The sequence below is a fragment of the Talpa occidentalis genome, unplaced genomic scaffold (genome assembly GCF_014898055.3).
Source record: "Talpa occidentalis isolate TD23 unplaced genomic scaffold, MPIMG_talOcc4v2.1 talOcc4.17, whole genome shotgun sequence".
Taxonomy (NCBI): Eukaryota; Metazoa; Chordata; class Mammalia; order Eulipotyphla; family Talpidae; genus Talpa; species Talpa occidentalis.
In genome coordinates, this window is record NW_023601754.1 from 12157787 (window position 1) to 12178537 (window position 20751).

The following is a 20751-nucleotide window of genomic DNA, read 5'->3' on the forward strand; positions in this document are numbered from 1 at the left end:
TCCCCTCAGCAGTGTACTTCGGTCCTTCTGCCTGTTCTGCTCCCCGCTCTGACTCTGGTGAATTCTCTCACCCTCCCGCGCTTCTGACTGCACCCAGTGCTTGTATAAACAAAACAAACAAACAAACCAGCAAACAAATAAATAAAGCATGCCTCTATCAAAAAATAAATAAATAAATAAATAAATAAATAAATAAAAGAATGCCTTCTGGTGTTATTTCTCCTGGTGGCAAGGAGGGTTCAGTGACAGAAGTGTAACTCTGCAAGAACTTTCCCATCAGCTTTCAAATGTGAGGTAAAAGGACCCTCTGAATGTTCAAGAGCTAAGAGGTGGAAGCAACATAAGTGTCCACAACAGATGTTCAGATAAACAAAATAATACAGTCACATAGGATAGAATGTGATCAGGCTACAGGAAGGAAGTCCTGTCATGTGCTACAACATGCCTGAACCACAAGGACTTGAGGCTGAGTCAAGTATGCCAGTCACAAAAAGACAAATAAGTAGGTGTCACACAAGATATCTGAAGTCATCACACTCATAGAAATTAAAAAGTAGAATGGAGATTCCAGGGGCTGGGAAAGGAGAATGGTGAGTTGAGTCATGGGTACCAAGTTCTGTGGTAAGACAATGGGAATGTACTTAACGTTACTGACTGCACAGATAAAAATTAATGGTGGGAGCCTCCCTGGTGGCGCAAGGGGTTAAGTCACAGCACTATGAAGCTATCCGCAGCCACAGCAGCAGAGTTTGATCGCTGGCCAGTGAGGTGACCCATATGGCGCAGCAGACCTTTCCTATCTCACCCACTGCTCCCCTCAGCAGTGTATTTTTCAGTCAGTCTGCGTGTTCTGTTCCTCACTCTCTCTCTGATGAATCCTCTCACCCTCCCACACCTCAGGCCTACAACCCAGTTCTTGTATGCATAAATAAATAAATCTTTTTTATTTATATGTATATTTAATTTTATATATTTTTTACATCATTTTTCATTTTTGTACAATGTATGCATTTTCATCTTGGCTATAGTCCCCGTAAAATTCCCACCACTCTTGTTTTGATCCTACTCCCTTCTCCCCAACCCCTGTAGTGTGGCTCTGGTTTACAGTTGCCTATTGATTTTGATTTTTACTTTATAAATAAATAAATCTTTAAAAAAATTAATGATGGGCCTCCCCGGTGGTGCAGTGGTTGAGCGCTGGGTTGCGAAGCTGCCCGCAGCCTCTGCAGCGCTGGTTCGATACCCGGCTGCTCCCCAGCCACCGGAGGAGGGTCCCACATGGCGCGCAGACCTCTCCTGCCACCCGCTGCTCCCCTCAACAGTGTACTTCTGTCCTTCTGCCTGCTTTGCTCCCAGCTCTGGCTCTGGTGAGTTCTCTCACCCTCCAGTGCTTCTGACTGTATCCAGTGCTTGTATAAATAAATAAATAAATCTTAAAAAAAAAAAAAATATGGGGGGGCGGAGCAACATGGCGGCGAGGAGACGCTGCGAGTAAGATCTCCCATTAAAAAAAGTGAATAGGGAGGAAAAGCGGCAGGTCCCAGTGAGAACTGGGACACGGAAAATAAACGGTGACTCCAGCAAACTACCCGAAGAAGAAAGTGGCCATAAAAGAGGACTAGAAGGGAGGGAAGCGCAGAACCCTGCTCCCCTCCCCCGCCCACAGAGGCGGCACTCTCCGACCCGCAGAGAGGAGGAAAACAACAAACTAAAACGACCCACAAGAACAAAGGACGCAGCAAGCGGGACTGTGAGTGGAAAGGAACTATTGCAGCCACCACACCCCGTGAACGGGAGCTGTGGAGAACCCTGCAGGATCCGCCGCGGAGGTGAGCTCCGGGCGCCATTGAAGAGAGACCCCGCCCAGGAGGAGACCAGCACCAGCACACAGCCCCAGCCGACAGGTAAGCCTGCGCGGAAAGCGGCGCACTGGAAAAGCAGGCGCGGATCGCGGTCAGGATTGCGCGGAAAGCGGCGCGGATCGCACTGAAAAGCAGTGCGGTTGAAAAGCAAACGCAGATCCAGATCGGATCGCAGCTGCCCAGGTCCCCGCGCCTGCGACCTAGGCTTGCGGGGAGACGCGCGGGGAGGCCCTCCCTGAGTGAGCAGGAACCAGGCGGCCAGGCACAGGAGCGGGATTCAAAAGGCGCCATTCCCGCGCCACTGATCTGGGCTACAGCCCGAGTCCTGGAACTGAGGGCTTTGGAACTGAGACCCGGGGCACGAAATTAGGGGCGTGGGTTCCCCACGACGGTGGAGCACAAGGCAGACACAGCACCCCAAAGCCGTTGAGGTGTACCCTACCATCCCCGCTCTGCTCCCTGTCCCACGGGGTGGAAAATCAGCTCCCCAAGGGCTCTAGGAGAGATCTCTGGCGCCACCTAGCGACTTGAAGCCAGCACAGGCTCCTGAAGGAGCTAGTGGCCAGCTGGGGAGTTAGCCCACGCCGGGCCCCTTCCGAACAAGTAGTCTGAGCCCACAGGGAGAGCGAGCACCCACAGCCGGGGCAGACCAAGCGCGCAGAAGAGTGTGCCTGAGACCGGACGCGCAGGGAGTGTGTCCCACATCACCATTATAGAATAGGGACATTTCTTCAGTAAAGACTACCTGCAGAAGGCTTCCTCAGGAGCCAGAGGTGAGCGGGGGAAGTTCGCCCACGCCAGACCCCCTCTGGCCTGCAGTCCAAGCCCAGAGGGGGAGCAGGAACCCACCGCCGGGGCAGACCAGGCGCACAGGGGAGTGTGTCCCCACATCGGCACTTAGAACAGGGACCTTTCTCCAGTAAAGACTGCTTGAAACTGACAGATGACTCCTGGAGGAACCAGAGGGGAGCAGAGAAGCCCACCCAAGATGCCGGCCAGTCCCAACAACACAGTGTCCCAACGCATACGGCAAATTAGAAAACAGACAGTAGGGAGGAGAAGAACCACACGCAACCTAGCAACTCTCCAGAGAAAAAGCACACCACAAAAAGAAAAACAGCCCCCAGATTGCAACGACAGTAACTTGGAAGAACTTCTGAGCCTTCCAGAAAGAGAATTTAAAATTGCCGTGATTAAAAAACTGACAGAAGTCATAAAGGAAAACAATGATAAGGGAAAAATAATCAACGATCAGAAGAATGAAATTGAGTCCCTAAAGAGGGAAGTAAAAGAAATGCAGGAGATCAAAGAATTAATGGAAGAACTAAAGAATTCTGGGAAAAGCAATGAAAGCAGAATTGATGAAATGGAAGAACGAATAAGTACTCTTGAAGACACAGAAATAAAAAGAACCAAAACAGAAAAGGAAAGAGAAGTATGAAGGAAAAAGAATGAAGAAAGACTTCGGGAACTATCTGACTCCATGAGGAAAGGAAATATAAGAGTTATAGGAATACCAGAAGGAGAGGAGAGAGAAGTAGGAACAGAGAAAATATTCAAAGAGATAATTGAAGAGAACTTCCCAAATGTGAAGGAGGAGCTGAAAATTGATATACAAGAAGCAAGAAGAACACCAAACTTCCACGACGAAAGGAAAAATACAGCAAGACACATAATAGTAAAGCTCCCAAGAATCCAGGACAAGGAAAAAATAATGAAGCTGGCAAGAGGGAAGAAACAGATAACATTCAAAGGAAAGCCAATCAGGCTGACATCAGACTTCTCCGAAGAAACACTACGGGCAAGGAGAGAGTGGAGGGACATAGTCAACAGACTCCAAGAAAACAGATGCCAACCAAGAATACTCTATCCCGCAAAGCTCTCCTTCCTCTTTGAAGAAAGAATATGGACTTTCCCAGACAAACAGAAACTCCGGAATTTCATTGCAACTAAACCCCCACTCCAAAAAATACTACAAGGAGTCCTAAAGCCAGAACCTCAGAGGGACGAATAACAATGAAAGAAGGCCAAAAAAAAAAAAAAAAAGTTATTAAAAGAATAAATAAATAAAATCAAAGGAAAGACAAACACAATGGCAAATACAGATGTTAACATATCAATATTAACTCTAAATGTAAATGGACTAAACTCTTCAATAAAAAGACACAGAGTTGCAGCCTGGATTAAGAAACAAAACCCAACCTTTTGCTGTCTCCAGGAAACACATTTAGCTACAAAAGATAAAAATAGGCTCAAAGTTAAAGGATGGAAAACAATCCTACAAGCAAATGGACCAAAAAAGAAAGCAGGAACAGCTATACTTATATCAGATAAAACAGATTTCAAACTCAAAAAGATAAAAAGAGACCCCAATGGTCACTACATTATGATCAAGGGGACAATACTTCAAGAAGAAATAACACTCATTAACATATACTCACCAAACGAAGGAGCACCAAAATATATCAGACAACTGTTGTCCTCTCTGAAAACAGACATCAGAGAAAACACGTACGTAGTGGGAGACTTCAACACACCACTATCAACAATGGATAGATCAACAAGACAAAAAATAAGTAAAGAAACCAAAGCTCTAAATAAGGACCTAGAGCAATTGGGCTTAACAGACATCTATAGAACACTAAACCCCAAAAAAACGGAGTACACATTTTTCTCAAGCGCACACGGATCATTCTCCAGGATTGATCACATACTGGGGCACAAGACAAACATCAACCGATACACCAAGATTGAAATCATATCAACCATCTTTTCTGACCATGAAGGCATCAAACTAGAAATAAACCATAAAAAGAAGGCAAGGAACTTTCCTACCTCATGGAGATTAAAAACCACACTACTGGAAGACCACTGGACTAATGAGGAGATGAAAGAAGAAATTAAAAAATTTTTTGAATTGAACGACAAGGAGGACACCAATATCCTAAATGTATGGGATGCAGCAAAAGCAGTAATAAGAGGAAAATATATAGCAATAGAAGCTCACATCAAGAAACAAGAAAGAACTCAAAGAAACAGCCTAATCTCGAAGCTCAAAGATCTAGAAAAAGAACAACAAAAAAACCCCAAAACCAGTAGAAGAAAAGAAATAATAAAAACCAAAGCAGAAATAAATGAAATTGAAACTAAAAAAACAATCCAAAAGATCAATGAAACCAAGAGCTGGTTCTTTGAAAAAATCAATAAAATAGACAAACCCCTAGCCAGGCTCACAAAGGAAAAAAGGGAGAAAGCACAAATAAACAGGATCATCAATGAAAGAGGAGAAATCACAACGGACACAGCAGAAATCAAAAGAATAATCAGTAACTACTATGAACAGTTATATGGAAACAAGTTTAACAATCTAGAGGAGATGGACAAATTCCTACAACTCTACAATCACCCAAAGCTAGACAAAGAAGAAATAGAACACCTAAACAGACCAATTACAATTAGCGAAATTGAAATGGTAATCAAAAACCTCCCCAAAAACAAAAGCCCAGGACCTGATGGATTTACAAATGAATTCTACCAAACATTCAGAGACGAATTAGTGCCTATCCTTCACAAACTCTTCCAAAAAATTGATAAGGAAGGGACAATACCAAACACGTTCTATGAAGCCAACATTATACTAATACCAAAACCGAACAAGGACAACACAAAAAAGGAAAACTACAGGCCAATCTCCCTAATGAACACTGATGCAAAAATCCTCAATAAAATTTTAGCTATCAGAATCCAACAATGTATCCATAAGATAATTCACCACGACCAAGTAGGATTCATTCCAGGGACACAAGGATGGTTTAACATCCGAAAATCAATCAACGTTATCCAACACATCAACAAAAAGAAATATAAAAACCATATGATAATATCAATAGATGCTGAGAAAGCTTTCGACAAAGTGCAACACCCATTCATGATAAAAGCCCTTGAAATTCTTGGGATACAAGGAACATACCTTAACATCATAAAGGCCATCTATGACAAGCCAACAGCCAGTATCATTGTCAATGGTGAAAAGCTGAAAGCAATTCCATTAAGATCTGGAACAAGACAAGGATGTCCACTCTCACCACTGCTTTTCAATATAATACTGGAAGTCCTAGCCAGGGCAATAAGACAAGAGAAAGACATCCAAGGAATCCAAATAGGAAAAAAAGAAGTCAAACTATCACTATTTGCAGACGATATGATATTATACATAGAGAACCCCAAAAACTCCACAGAAAAGCTAATTCAACTCATCAATCAGTTCAGTAAAGTGGCAGGATACAAAATCAACACGCAAAAGTCAGTAGCCTTCCTATACACAAACAATAAATCTAAAGAAGAAGAAATCAAAAAAAACATCCCTTTCGTTATTGAAACAAAAAAAATCAAATATTTGGGAATAAATCTAACAAAAGAGGTAAAGGACCTATACAAAGAAAACTATAAAACACTGTTAAAAGAAATAGAAGAAGACACAAAGAAATGGAGAGATATCCCCTGCTCATGGATTGGAAGAATAAACATTATTAAAATGGCCATCCTTCCAAAAGCAATATACAGATTCAATGCTATTCCAATCAAAATTTCAATGTCATTCTTCAAAGAAATAGAACAAATATTGATGAAATTCATATGGAATCACAAAAAACCCCGAATAGCCAAAGCTCTCCTGAAAAAAAAAGAAGGGAATGGAGGCATCACACTCCCAGACTTCAAACTATACTACAAAGCCATAATCATCAAAACTGCATGGTATTGGAACAAGAACAGACATACAGACCAATGGAATCGAATAGAAAATCCAGAAATAAACCCACAGATTTATGGTCAACTAATCTTTGACAAAGGAGCAAAGACTATGCATTGGAGCAAAGAAAGTTTGTTCAATAAATGGTGCTGGGAAAACTGGGTCGCTACATGCAAAAGAATGAAGCTTGACCACTACCTCACACCATACACAAAAATCAACTCAAAATGGATTAAAGAATTAGACATAAGACCTGAAACCATAAAATATATAGAAGGAAATATAGGCGAAACACTACGTGATTTGCACATCAAAGACATCTTTACAGACACATCACCCAAAGCAGTGATAGTGAAGGCGAAGATAAACAGCTGGGACTACATCAAATTAAAGAGCTTCTGCACAGCAAAAGAGACAATAACAAACACAAAGAGAAACCCCACCAACTGGGAGAACATTTTTGCACCCAACACTAATGATAAAGGACTGATCACAAAAATCTGCAAAGAGCTGATGAGACTCAACAACAACAAAGAAAATAATCCAGTCAAAAAATGGGCAGAAGAGCTAAAAAGAAACTTCTCTGAAGAGGAATTGCAAATGGCCAGCAGGCATATGAAAAAATGTTCAACATCACTTGTCATCAGGGAAATGCAAATCAAAACTACCATGAGATACCATCTTACACCAGTGAGAATGGCACATATTAAAAAAACTAGCAACAACAAATGTTGGCGAGGGTGTGGAGAAAAAGGAACTCTTCTGCACTGTTGGTGGGAGTGCAAACTGGTCCAACCACTGTGGAAAGCTGTGTGGAGATTTCTGGACCTACTAAACATAGAGCTTCCATATGATCCAGCAATTCCACTCCTAGGTATTTACCCAAAGGACACAGAAACATCAATTCCAAAGAACACCTGCACCCCTATGTTTATAGCAGCACTGTTTACAATAGCTAAGCTTTGGAAACAACCCAAATGCCCAAAATAGATGACTGGATCAAGAAGATGTGGTACATATATACCATGGAATATTACTCAGCATTCAAAAAAGATAAACACATGCAATTTGCAGCAACATGGATGGCGCTGGAAGGGATCATGCTCAGCGAAATAAGCCAAAAAGAAAAAGAAAAATACCGGATGGTCTCACTCATAGCAGGAATCTAGAAAACTTAAATAAGGGACCAGGAAAATGAATAACTATAAGAAAGTGAAAATCAAAATCAACAAAAAACTATGAACCAGAGACACTTTTAGGGGGGCAGGGGCGGGAGGGGAGGGATTGGGGTCAGAATGGGGGGCTGCAATTGTATGGGGAATATAACAATAAAATTTATAAAAATAAATAAATAAATAAAAATAAAAAAAATTAATGATGGTTAAATTTTGTTTTCTGTTTGGTAATCACAAATTAAAATAAACGACTCCTGGATGTAACAGAGACTCTTGGAGAAAGAAGCACAAATGGTAATAATAGACCCAGGGGGCATCTACTGCTAGGAGGGATAGACTTGGTAAATCTGCAGCCCCAGCTGTTATCTAGAAATCCTGAGAAGCAACCACCAATGTCTTTTAACTCTTAAATCATGAAACAATAGTTTCATGTAAATAATGGGTACTCTAACCTTGGTCCATAGTTCCCTGGGGTTTTGTTTGCTTGGTTAAGATCTTCTCTCTCCCATTTTCCCTGGCTTTGGGCTCTCCAACACTGCCTTTGGACTGACCTCCTCTGAGGTGCCCTCTGTGTGGCAGAAATGAGCACCCTTACTCCCTGAGTCCTTTTTGCCGTGTGGCTCTGCCTGTCCTTTGTGCATTGTCCACCTTCCAGTGTGAAACATCACAGGGTCACTAAGTCACTGCCTCTGGGGAGTAGCAGAGCCAGGTGAGGAGAGGGTGGACCATGCAGGGGACTCCACATGACAGGGTCACCTCTAACCCAGCTCCAGTGGGTCACCTCTAACTATTAGCTCTAATGACAGGGATAGAGTAAAAGATATTTGTCAGGAACATGTGGTGCAGGCCTCTACTTTTTACTCCCAGAAGAGCAATCCCAGGAGGCAGTCAACAGGCCCTTTTACAGAAAGGGAAGTAAAGACTCACAGAGAGCAGGAGCTGAGCAGCTGTGTCTGGTGGCCTCCCTGTGGTACCAAGTGTGTGTCTGCACCATCAACTACCCCATAGTCACTCGCCACCTCAGTAAACTCCAGTCTGACTTTCACATGCCTGCAGCTGTGTTTCTTTGCCAGAGGGACTTCCCTAACTGATTAAGGTCATTTTGTCAACCTTTTGAGAGGACTAAAGTGACAGGGAATTAAGGCCCCTGGGGGCAGCCTTCAACCACTGACTGACTGGACAGCACCCTAGCCTTGTGGGAGTGGGTACCTCCAAGGAGGGAGTTTAACCCTGGTGCCCCAGTATTCCTGGTAAGATCAAATCAAGCTCCACCTGTTCGCAGTAGTACCTAGATGGCTAAATATGCTGTCTATTTGTGGCCTTCCTGAAGTTCTCCCTTCTCCATTCTCCTTCCAGAGTTTCTTTCATCTCCTAAATCATGCATCTGCAGATATCCCTGGTTCACGTTTGCATCTGGGGGAAACCAAACTAAGACATTTAATCTCTAAAAATGAAGGTCCCAGAATTCCCATAATAAAATCCTAAAGCCTCTTAATTGTTCTTACTTGATGTCCCAAATGTAGATGTAGGTGTCCACAGAGCTGGTGACCAGAAGATCTGGCTCAAACACTGCCCAGTCCAAGTCACTGGAATAGAAGAAATAAACAGAACAACAATGAGGGAAAAAAGTGAGAATCCAGTTTCAAAGCACTAGCAGGTTTAGTCTCTATTGGCTCCAGAAAGTCACCATAATGGGCCTCTCAAAACATGTTAGGCTGGAAATCTCCCAAGCTCTTTGAGAGTGAATAAAACTAACTGAACCCTAAAGGCAACTTTCAGGTCCTCCTGAGTTTTCAACTTAAAACTCTCACTAAACAGAAAAAACACATAAAGCAATCTGTGACTTATCATTTTCTAAATCAGACTCAAGTACAGGTACCTGGAGCAAATCCAACATCACTTAAAGCAGTGCATCACTTCCCAGGGCTGCCTCACCACTTCTGCACTCAATGCTGATACTTCCCAGAACAAATTTTATCCCCAGAAACAAAGACCCAGTGAAAGGGTGTATCAAGGAACATTCCAGAAGCCAACTGGAGGCCATGAGTGGGCAGGAGCTATGCATCTGGATAATGGTCTGGGACACAGGAGTTGCTAAGAAAGAGTATAGGGCTGCACCCTGTTGTCCCTCTCCCGTGTACCCCTGTGAGCTGAGGGGTTCTACTGGCCTAACTGTCTCCCTCCTGCAGCACAAATCAACACTAGTCTTTCCTCTGGCCCTGACTGTATCTATCCACGTGTCTTCAGCTACACGGATGCTGGTTGTTCTTCACTGGGAAAGCTGTCACCTCACTGGCCACTAATGACCTCACAGCACAGTCACTTGGAGACAAGGTAACACCAAGGATCAAACCAAGGGGTGGGGAATGGTATCTTCATTTTATGCTCTGGGGGGCATAAAGGCATGTCAGGCCTGGGAGCTGAGAAGCAACACTGTGCCTACCTGATAACACGAGTATGGCCTTGTAAGGTTGTGCCAACTTCCCCACTGCCGTCTTTCCACTTATACAGGTCTACCCGCTGGTTACTCTGGAAAAAAAAAAAAAAAAAACCAAGGGAAAGGAAGCAACAGGCAGGACATCAGACCATCTGCTCCTTCCCCAATTTGTTTAAGGTCAAATAGGGGAAGTCAACTTTTGCCTGGCAAAATCCTATATGTTAAGCTTCCTTAAAAAGCTATCAATGAGGCCTCCCCAGTGGCACAGCGGGTTGAGCACAGCACCTTGAGACTGTCTGCAGCCTCTGCAGCGCGGGTTGGATTCCCAGCCGGCCAGGGAGATTCCCACATGGTGGGGCAGACCTTTTGGTCTCGCCCGCTGATCCCCTCAGCAGTGCTTTTGGTCCGTCTGCCTATTTTGCTCCCCGCTCTGTCTCTGGTGAATCCTCTCTCCCTCCTGTGCCTCTGGCCTGTACCCCACATATTGTATAAATTAAAATAAAAAAAAATCTTAAAAAAAAAAGAAAACAATCAAGGATCAAAAAAATGAGGAAAAATCCTTTAAAAAAAAAAAAAGCCAGAGAATAACTATAAGAAAGAAAAAATGAAAATCAACAAACAACTATGAACCAGAGACACACTATGGGGGGGTGGGGGGGCGGGGAAAGGAGGGACTGGGGTCAAAATAAGGGGATTGCAATTGTATGGGAAATATAAAAATAATTTTTTTTTTAAAATTCAGAAAAGAAAAAAAAAAGCCATCAATGGTAACTAAAATCAACATTTGAGCCAACCTCAGCTCAGGTCGTAGGACTCAAAATTTCAAAATGGGAGCCATCTTGAGCAGGTACAGTTAAGGGTTTCAATGACGACCCCAACCACTACAGGAACCTCTTTCCCTCTGAAAGGCATACTCCCATTTCTCAGGCTCCTGTTACCACAGATGTCTGCAGCTCACCCGCACCACGATCAGATGCCTAGAGTCCACCTACACATAGATGAACTTTAAAAATACAGAAGCACGAGAAAGAAAACAAAGCCACCAACATAAAGGTGTATTAGGAAGCAAAATTACACAGACTCCTTGAAATCCGTCTATACCAAATTTCTTTAAGAGTTAAGCAAAAAGGTACAGGGAAAATAGGTCAGAAGAAACCGCAACTATAAGAGGAAAGGGGAAGAAGAAAAACACTTCATCAGGAAAGACTCCCCAAGAAGGGTATCATGAGTTAATAAAACATAAGGAAACTGAATAAGGACTTCTGATGGATATGCAATAATTTCTGATCTGATGTATATACACCAAACTGGTTTTCATTTTAGTTCAGAGACAGAGAGATGTATAAAGTTCTGAGATTTTTATCCAGAAATGCTGTTTTTCAATTCTAAATAGGCAGGGTTCCTGTGAAAAGATTAGGATTCAAAATAGCTTACAATGGGAAAAGGAGTGAAAGAAAAGTTCCCTCATCTTACAATAACATCCCTTGTTGTCATAGAGGGTCTGCTAGTGCCAGTCTATGTGATTGGCACTTTAAAAAACCTGACTTCAATCTCTCCAGCACTGCACACTGGGGGTTATCACCCACATTATAGATGAGGCAGCAGAGGCTCAGAAAATTGGGGGGTTTGTTGTGACAAATCACAAATCAGTGTTAAAACTAGGTCTTGAACTCAGATTTGCCTAACTCCAAAGCTTTTTCTCCTGAAAAGATTGCTTTCCAACCAAAAGCAATAAAAGGGGAAAATAAATCAATAAATTGAAAATCTTAGCTTTTATGTATCAAAGGACATTATCAAGAGAGTGAAAAGACAATCCACAGAATTGGAGGAAAAAAATTTCAAATCATATATTTGACAATGATCTAGTATCAACAATATGTAAGTAACTCTTACAATAATAAAAAGACAAACAACCCAATTCATAACTGGGCAAAGGGCTTAAAAAGGCATTTCTCGGGCCTCCCAGGTGGCGCAGCGGTTGAGCGCTGGGTTGCGAAGCTGCCCGCGGCTGCACCGCCGGTTCGATCCCCGGCTGCTCCCCGGCCACCAGAGGAGGATCCCACATGGCGCGCAGACCTCTCCTGCCGCCCGCTGCTCCCCTCAGCAGTGTACTTCGGTCCTTCTGCCTGCTCTGCTCCCCGCTCTGGCTCTGGTGAATTCTCTCACCCTCCCGCGCTTCTGACTGTACCCAGTGCATGTATAAACAAAACAAACAAACAAAATAAATAAATAAATGAAAAACATGCCTCTATAAAAAAAAAAAAAAAAAAAAAGGCATTTCTCAAAAAAAAGGGTATATATAAACAGCCTAGAGGTACATGAAAAGAAGCTAGATATTATTAGTCATTAGGGAAATACAAATCAAAACCATAGTGAGTGAGATACTGTTCCATATGCTCTAGGATAGCCACAATAAAGAAATTTTAAAAAATCAAACAAGATATAAAAAAATTGGAACCCTCATGCATTGCTGGTAGAATTATAAAAACAGTTTAGTCACTATAGAAAACAGCTGGTAGTTCACTTAAACACAGATTTACTATACACATGCCCATAATTTCACTCCTAGGAATCACGTATACCCAAAAGAACCAAAAACTAGTACTCAGCAGCCAATGCAAATATCCATCAGTGGACTGGAAAAATGTGGTATATCCATACATTAGAATATTATTTGGTCATTAAAGAGTGAAATAGTGCCCCATGTTACAAGATGGATAAAGAATTCCGACACTAGGGCCTCCCCTGGTGGCGAAGCGGTTGAGCACTGGGCTACGAGGCTCCCCGCAGCCTCTGCAGCCCAGGTTCGTTCCCCGGCTGCAGGCGAGAGTCCCACAAAAAAAAAAAAAAAAAAAAAAAAAAAGAATTCTGACACTAAAGATCACATACTCTATGATTCTGGGATAGGTAAATATCCAGGATAGGTAAATCCATATAGATAGAATACACTCTTGGTTGCCAGCAGCTGTGAGGAAGAAAAAATGAGGAGAAACTGCTTAATAGTAAGGAGTTTTACTTCAAAGTGCTAGGAATGTTTGGGAAGCAGAAAGAGGAGGTAGACGCACAACAGTGGAGATGCAATAAATGACAGTGAATTGCTCACTTCAAAATAATTAAATTTTTTTGTTTTAAGACAGTCTTCCTTGCCACTATAACAAATGCAGTGTTAATCCACTTGGGTCAAGTACTGAGAGTCCATTTAGACCCGTAGCTCCCAATTAGGGGGATTATGCTTCCAAGGGGAAATCATCTAGAAACATTTTTGGTTGTCACAATGCAGAGGAGGAGGGGCCTCCCCTGGTGGTGCAGCGGTTGAGCGCTGGGTTGCGAAGCTGCCCGCAGCCTCTGCAGCGCCGGTTCGATCCCCGGCTGCTCCCCGGCCCCCGGAGGAGGGTCCCGCATGGCGCGCAGACCTCTCCTGCCGCCCGCTGCTCCCCTCAGCAGTGTCCTTCGGTCCTTCTGCCTGCTCTGCTCCCAGTTCTGGCTCTGGTGAATTCTCTCGCCCTCCCGCGCTTCTGACTGTACCCAGTGCTTGTATAAATAAATAAATAAATGTTTAAAAAAAAATTTAAAAAAAAAAAAAAAAAAAAAAAAAAAACAATGCAGAGGAGGAGGATGCTGGCAGGATCTAGTAAGCAGGGGTCAAAGATGCTGTTAAATCTCCATAATGCACAAGACAGTCCCACCACAAAGAATTACCTGGCCTAATATGTCAATAGTGCCAAGGCTGAGAAACCCTGGGGGCTGAGGGTAAGAGAGGAACTGAAGGGCCTAGAGGCATGAGACAACAAGTTTCTTCCTAAAACACAGGGAAGAGGTGGAAAAGGGGAAGCCACACACCAACTCTTCCCCTTGTCTTTAAGAACAGTCCCCAAACCAGTTCAAGCCAGATGTCCCTGGTTAAAGTCAGATTCTATTTTAGGAACTACTGGAAAGAGAATTTTTAGTTCCTTCCAAAGCTGACAACCTGTTCTTCTTTTCACAGAAGCTTTCCTTTCAAGACTATCATTCCTGATAAGTATAACCCCAGGTAGCACTGCAAACCAGTCCCTCCCTTGGATGATAAGGAGTTCCATCAAATACTATCCTTCCGGGACAGTGCAAAAAGAGTCAACAGTTTGTATCTCTAATTGTTCTAGAACAGAAAGCTGATATAGAACATGGCTAAAGATCACCAGAGATGATCTAGCCCAGATCTGTTTTCAGTTTTGAATCCCCGGGAAAATCTACTAAAACATATGTATCTTATCTTTGGAAAAATTCACATATAGGCAGGCATATAAAATTTCAGGAGGTCATCATTCTAATGAAGCCCAATCAAGGAAGAATCACTTGCTTTGAGAAGGGTGTGTGAGATCTTTTGCTCCCTCTGAAAGCAATGAAGGTCAGTCCCAAACCAGCTTACACCATCTCTGAGTCACTGGCCAGTAACATTGCTGCTCATAAAAATGGGTTCTGGGCCTCCCCCGGTGGCACAGCGGTTGAGCTCTGGGCTGCGGAAGCTGCCCACAGCCTCTGCAACGCCAGTTCGATCGCTGGCACTGGCAAGGTCCCACTTGGCGCGCAGACCTCTCCTGCCACACCCGTTGCTCCCCTCAGCAGTGTGTTTCCTCAGTCTGCCTGTTCTGTCCCCGCTCTGTCTCTGGTGAATCCTCTCACCCTCCCGTGCTTCTGACTATACCCAGTGCTTGTATAAATAAAACAAATAAATCTTTAAAAAAAAAAAAAAAAGGTTCTCATCAACCACAGAAATGAAGGCATCTACCCATCTCCCTTGCAAAATCTAGATTCAATCCTTTAAAATATATATGTAATACAAATACATATAAATATATTTTAATCTATAATTTGCTTCTCTCTTCCTTTTAGAACAATCCACACATCTTTTCTGCCTAAGGAATGTGGGTTATATTCTTTTCTCTACATAGGACATATATCTACCAGCCCCAGATCCCACATTTAAAAAGCTTTCCCCCATGCTCCTTAAATCAGCTCACCGAAGCTGCAAAATAGTGCGCGAAGCTGTCATGAGGATTCCACTGCACAGCTCCAATGTCCCATTTGCTCTGGCGAGAGATCTTTCGGTGACCTTCGAAAGGGGCATCTAGATTAACGATGTATAGGAATCTGCGGCTAGGAGAACAACATCAATATTATAACAATATAACAGCATTAGCGTTAAGGCAGAAAAGCACATTGGGAATTGCATAGGGTTTGCAAGTAGTGCTGAAAAAAAATCCCCAGATAGACGTGACATACATCTACTCTGAAAGGCACGTAAGTGACTAGAGTAACTCAAGGTGGCTGCTAGGCAACCCTTGTGAGTGTCCACCTCCAGAGACAGTCTTCTCTGCCACATTCAGGAAAGTCTGAACTTTTCCTACCAGATTCTGCCCCAGTCCTCTCCCTCTCCCAGCCTTGTACAATTACCCCTTGAGGATTGGTCTTCCTTGCCTGCACATCACTCCCACTATGTGGTCTGCACGTCACTGCAGCATTTATCTCTTGCAGCAGAACTACTAACATTAAGGCTCTCATCATCAATGCGCTGAGAGTGTGGAGTGTGGGCTATGTCTTGAACTCTTATGTCCCACATCCCTAGGCACAGTGCTTTGCATCCATAAATATGATTTAAACATATATTTTAAAACCTAGCTAAATATCCTGTAGAAAAATCTCAAATTCCCTAGCAAGGCAACCATGCAGGGAAGGGAATAAAATTGAATATCAGGAGGGGAAATAGCGACTAAAAAAAGTCACAATTAAAATAACACATTAAGTGCCAATATTATACAAGGTACCAATCAATATAAAGGATGTGAGGATGGGGTGGCCTTTGTTCACCTATTTTCTAATGTGTGAATCAGCATCTTTGTAGCTACCAGCTGTTGATTCTTTATTAGCAAGTGCTCCAAGTCCCTGGATGTCAATGAGTAAGAGGGGCTCAGTGACGAAGGAAAAGATTACTAATCCTTGCTCATAAGAGAAAGGAAATGGAAAGTGTAAAACTCTAGCAGAAACCTTAGAAGGGACAGTTAAGAGGGAAGGAAAACATAGACAAGCGAGAGAGTCACAAAACTTCCTTCTAAGAAAGCTAATGCAGAATAAAGATCTAGAACCTCTGCTCTCCTCTGAAGGAAATATCTGTTCCCATGTCAAGGAGATTGACATCTTCCCATTAAAGGAAAAAAATCTAAGAGCTATACATACAAGGTGTATATAAACGGGATTTCAGAGACATTACAGGCAGCAGGAAGTGGACACTTCAAGATAAGCATGTCTAACTGAACATCTTCATCACCCACCAAAATAAGAGTAAAGATAAAAACATAAAAGATACAAAAACATAAAAGGCAGAATTTGTCCTCCACGAAGACAAGGAAGATAAAAGAAGAAATGAAAAGCAGGGCCTCCCCTGGTGGCGCAGTGGTTGAACGCTGGGCTGCGAAGCTGCACGCAGGCTCAGCAGCACCGGTTTGATCCCTGGCTGCCGGGCGAGGGTCCCACATGGCGCGCAGACCTCTCCTGCCGCCAGCTGCTCCCCTCAGCAGTGTACTTCGTCACTCTGCCTGTTCTGCTCTCCACTCTGGCTCCGGTGAATTCTCTCACCCTCCTGCGCTTCTGACTGTACCCAGTGCTTATATGAATAAATAAATAAATCTTTAAAAAATAAATAAATAAAAATTCTTTAAAAAAAAAAAAAAAGAAAAGAAATGAAAAGCAGAAGGACAAATGGTAATTGGCTGAGAGTAGACCAAGTCCATGCCCAAGGGTCTACGGAGGGGAAGTGAATGAGAAGTAAGCTGATTCACACTGCAGATTCCAGGATGGCTGGGGGCTGGAGGCACCATCCTACAAGCAAGAGGAGAAGAAACTACTGCGGAGAAGCCTGGGTATAGGACTAGAGGCACAGTTAAGTGTGAAGAAGTGTGTGCCCAGAATAGGCCAGGGAGGGGACCACGAGAACCTCAGGGCACTCTACATACTGAGCACCCATAACACCTGCATTTTTATTCTTCAGACAGTGAGCAGTGATGGGGGATTCTTCTCAGGAAGAAATGACCAGCCCAAGAGAGAGCAAAAGCTAGCAAATTCCGACAAAACCCCGGAATTACTAACAATGGGGAGGGATCCTTCAATGAGAGGACCTGGTTCTCACCTGATCCCACATGACAATGCCCACCAGCACCCATGTAAACAGAGACTCCAGCTATTCTTTACTATGGAGAGAGAGCCCACAAGCATCAGTCACCAGAGGAAACCTGCGAGAATTTTATGGATAAATATAGCCATATGATGCCAAGTGTATGTTATTTGTGTAACTAAAACAAGTAGTAATGGGAGAGACAGAGGACCCTCTAAGTGTCTAGCACAATGAATAAAAAAAGACACACACCAAAGCAATCACAGTAAAAACTTCACACATGCTAGAGACAAAGATAACACTAGAGACAAAGATAGGCTTTTTCAAATTTCCAAAGAGAAAAATAGGTCACGGACAAAGTCCAAAATCAGAATGGCATAGACTTCTCAATAACAACTCTGAGAAAAAGAACCCCAAATATCGATTCAATCCAACAACTGTTACATAACTATACAAGAAGGCGGGGGAAGGCCATGGATATATGTACAGGACCCACAAAGCAAAGGGAGAGTGCTAAGTCCTCAACATCTATTGTAAGAAGTTAATCTACAAAGTCTATAATGGATAAATCAAGATTAAAAAAGTATACATACACTGTTTAGAAAAATGGAGGCAATTCAAAAGAAACAGTCAGAAGAGTCTCAAATAGTTGCTTCTGGTGAATGGAAACAGGGAAAAGGTGAGGTAGGATTCTACTGTCTGACAGTATAAACTATGATGCAACTGGATATCCTCAACTTTCCATAGGTATCTCCTTAATTTTCAAAACTGCTTGGAAACTGAGTAGGAAATTAATATTGTAATATACCAAAGACCATTGAACTATATGCTTACAGTATGTGAATTAGAGCTGTTTAAAGAAAAAGAGTTATTATTATTAGCACAAGGGAGAAAGGAGACACACCAGTTTTCCTTATCTAAGCATCCAGTGTGACACAAAAAATGGTATCAATAATTGTCTCTAGAGAGAGAAGTCAGAGAAAGGAGGAAACTTACTTTCTATTGTATATCCTTCTGAATTATTGAATAATCCTTCTGCCATGTGTTTTGTTTTTAAGATAAAACATTATTTAAAGACAAAACAATGAAGCTACTAGAAAAAACAACCCTTTTTTTTTGCATAGAAGAACTGGGGTGTAGACCAGTGGTACAGGGGGTGAGAGGATTCACCAGAGACAAAGTGGGGAGCAGAACAGGCAGATTTACTAAAAATATACTGCTAAGGGGAGCAGTGGGCAAGACAGGAGAGGTCTGCTGCCCATATGTGAATTAGCTCCCTGGCCTGGGATCAAACTCAGGCCACAGGGGTGACAGCACTGAAACTTAACCCCTAGTCCACCAGGGAGGCCCAAGAAAAGAAAAAGCTTATGAGTGGGCTCATAAACAACTAAGTTAAAGAAAATACAACAGGAGTTGAGAAATAAGGACAGGATATGCATGCATATGAAATGGAAGGGGGGACACTGACCACTGGATTTTACTCTATTGGTATAAAATTAGAGTTATTACCAAATGCAGCAGCAGTGATCCTTAAATTATAAAAACTTAATATTTTTGAGCCAGAAGATACTATAGAAATTAGGTAGTTCAGTTTCTTTATGAGTAAATCAAATTCCTTCATGAGAAAACCAAAATGCCCAGGGCTCATATCCCCTCAGGCCCAGTAACTCTCTGTTAGATGATACCAGACTGCATCTGTCTGAAGATTCTGTAGTAACTAGAAAGTTGCTGTTTCAAGACTAACTTAGCAGTCACTAAAATTTTGAAAGAATTGTATTGCTTACTTGCCAGGGTAGAGATAAAAATAAATGGTAAGTAATCCCTACAAGTAACCCTGAGGTCACTAGACTCTCAGAACTAAAACCTATGATCATAATCCTTACATATAAGAGCGTTCCAGGGGGCCTCCCTGGTGGCGCAAGGGGTTAAGACACAACCTATGAAGCTGTCTGCAGCCTCTGCAGCTCGAGTTCAATCCCCAGTCAGCTAGGGAGCAACCCACGTGGTGCAGCAGACCTCTCCTGACTCGCGTGCTGCTCCCCTCAGCAGTGTACTTCGGCCAGTCTGCCTGTTCTGTTCCCCACTCTGTCTCTGGTGAATCCTCTCACCCCTCACACCTCTGGCCTATACCCCAGCTCGTGTATGCATAAATTAATACAATCTTAAAAAAAAAAAAAAAGAGCATGCCAATTTCCCAGAAGGCTCTCAATTGCAACTTATTCCCAAAAATCATGGCAGACAAACTGCAGAGTCACTTACCCAGAAAGCACTGCATGCTGCCCGAGACAGTCCACAGACATGGCAGTCGCCTATGAGGGAGAACACAGATTCAGTTCTACCAGCAAAACCAGCTCAGGTGGGAGAAGAGCAGCAGCCAGTCACCTGCTCTTCCCATGGCCCAGTTGGCAAGTATCATTGATACTCTGTAGTGGATACCTGTACCCCTTCTCATTCCCATCCAAATCTCACATGACAGAAGAGTTGTTATTGCCTTCCCCCAACACCAGGGCTGCAGACAATCAAGCTGGCATCTTCTAAACAGGGGAGACAGAAGTTCTCAAGTCCTTAGGGAATCTGACTAGCTTGGAAAACTCAAAGCTACTAAGAGTTCCTTCCAAACAAAACCTAATCCGGGACACCTCTCTCTCTCTCTCTCTCTCTCTCTCTCTCCCCCCCCACACACACACACAGACACACACACACACACACACACACACACTTTCTCTCACTCTCTCTATGCCTTTCCAAAGGGAAGGGGACTCCCCTTTCAAACCACATGCAATTGGTAATATTCAAACACCACCCTTGCTGAATCCAAGGTTAGATTCATATTCAGTTCACATGTAATGGAAATTCCTGAATTTCCATTTCCCAGGAAACCAAACTCCAAGGGAGCACCACCTTTTCAGGAGCCAGTGTCCAACTCCCTAAAGAGCACAGCCAATCAAATGAATTTGCCTTCAGGCTGAAGCATGAGGCCAATTTTGAACATGAGAGTTACAGCCCTAAATTCCCTGTTTTGGACAAGTTCACCTCCTGCTGCAGTCTCAGGGCATTATCTGAAACAGTTGGAGCCACTATTTGGTTATTATATGATCTAGGTTCTTTCCAAGAGACTAGCAAGACAAAATTCATTTTGTACATTCTGCTACACTCACAAATCACAAATGGTAAACAGAAATTCTCTTCCTCCCTCTCACTTGTCTTAATAATGGCTTCTTACACTTGTACACGCTCAAGAAACATGTCGTAGGCAATATTGAGGACAAGAAGCCACCGTGCACTCACTGAAGGCTGAAAAGTGATTATTATGCCTCCTTCATTCCACTGGAGTCGTGAGCAGAGAAAAGCCCAGCTGGAAAGGCAGTGAAACGAGATGCTAT

The 20751-nt window shown here is 43.0% G+C and overlaps 1 protein-coding gene across 5 annotated transcripts in view; it reads right to left on the bottom strand.

The window, feature by feature from the left end:
• The window catches only part of WDR59 (WD repeat domain 59), a 136773-nt gene that overhangs the window by 102060 nt on the left and 13962 nt on the right, over nt 1-20751 (bottom strand). For 4 of the 5 annotated variants that reach the window (XR_008552424.1, XR_005126058.2, XM_054696997.1 and 1 more), the window contains exons 2-5: nt 19628-19677; nt 15222-15357; nt 10231-10316; nt 9293-9373 (exon numbers count right to left, since the gene is read on the bottom strand). Coding sequence is in view for 3 of the 5 variants with exons in the window: in XM_054696997.1 (XP_054552972.1) it covers nt 9293-9373; nt 10231-10316; nt 15222-15357; nt 19628-19677 (353 nt within the window). In the remaining 2 variants the exon portion in view is untranslated. The remainder of the gene's footprint in view (nt 1-9292; nt 9374-10230; nt 10317-15221; nt 15358-19627; nt 19678-20751) is intronic. The other variant, XM_054696996.1, reaches the window with a different exon arrangement.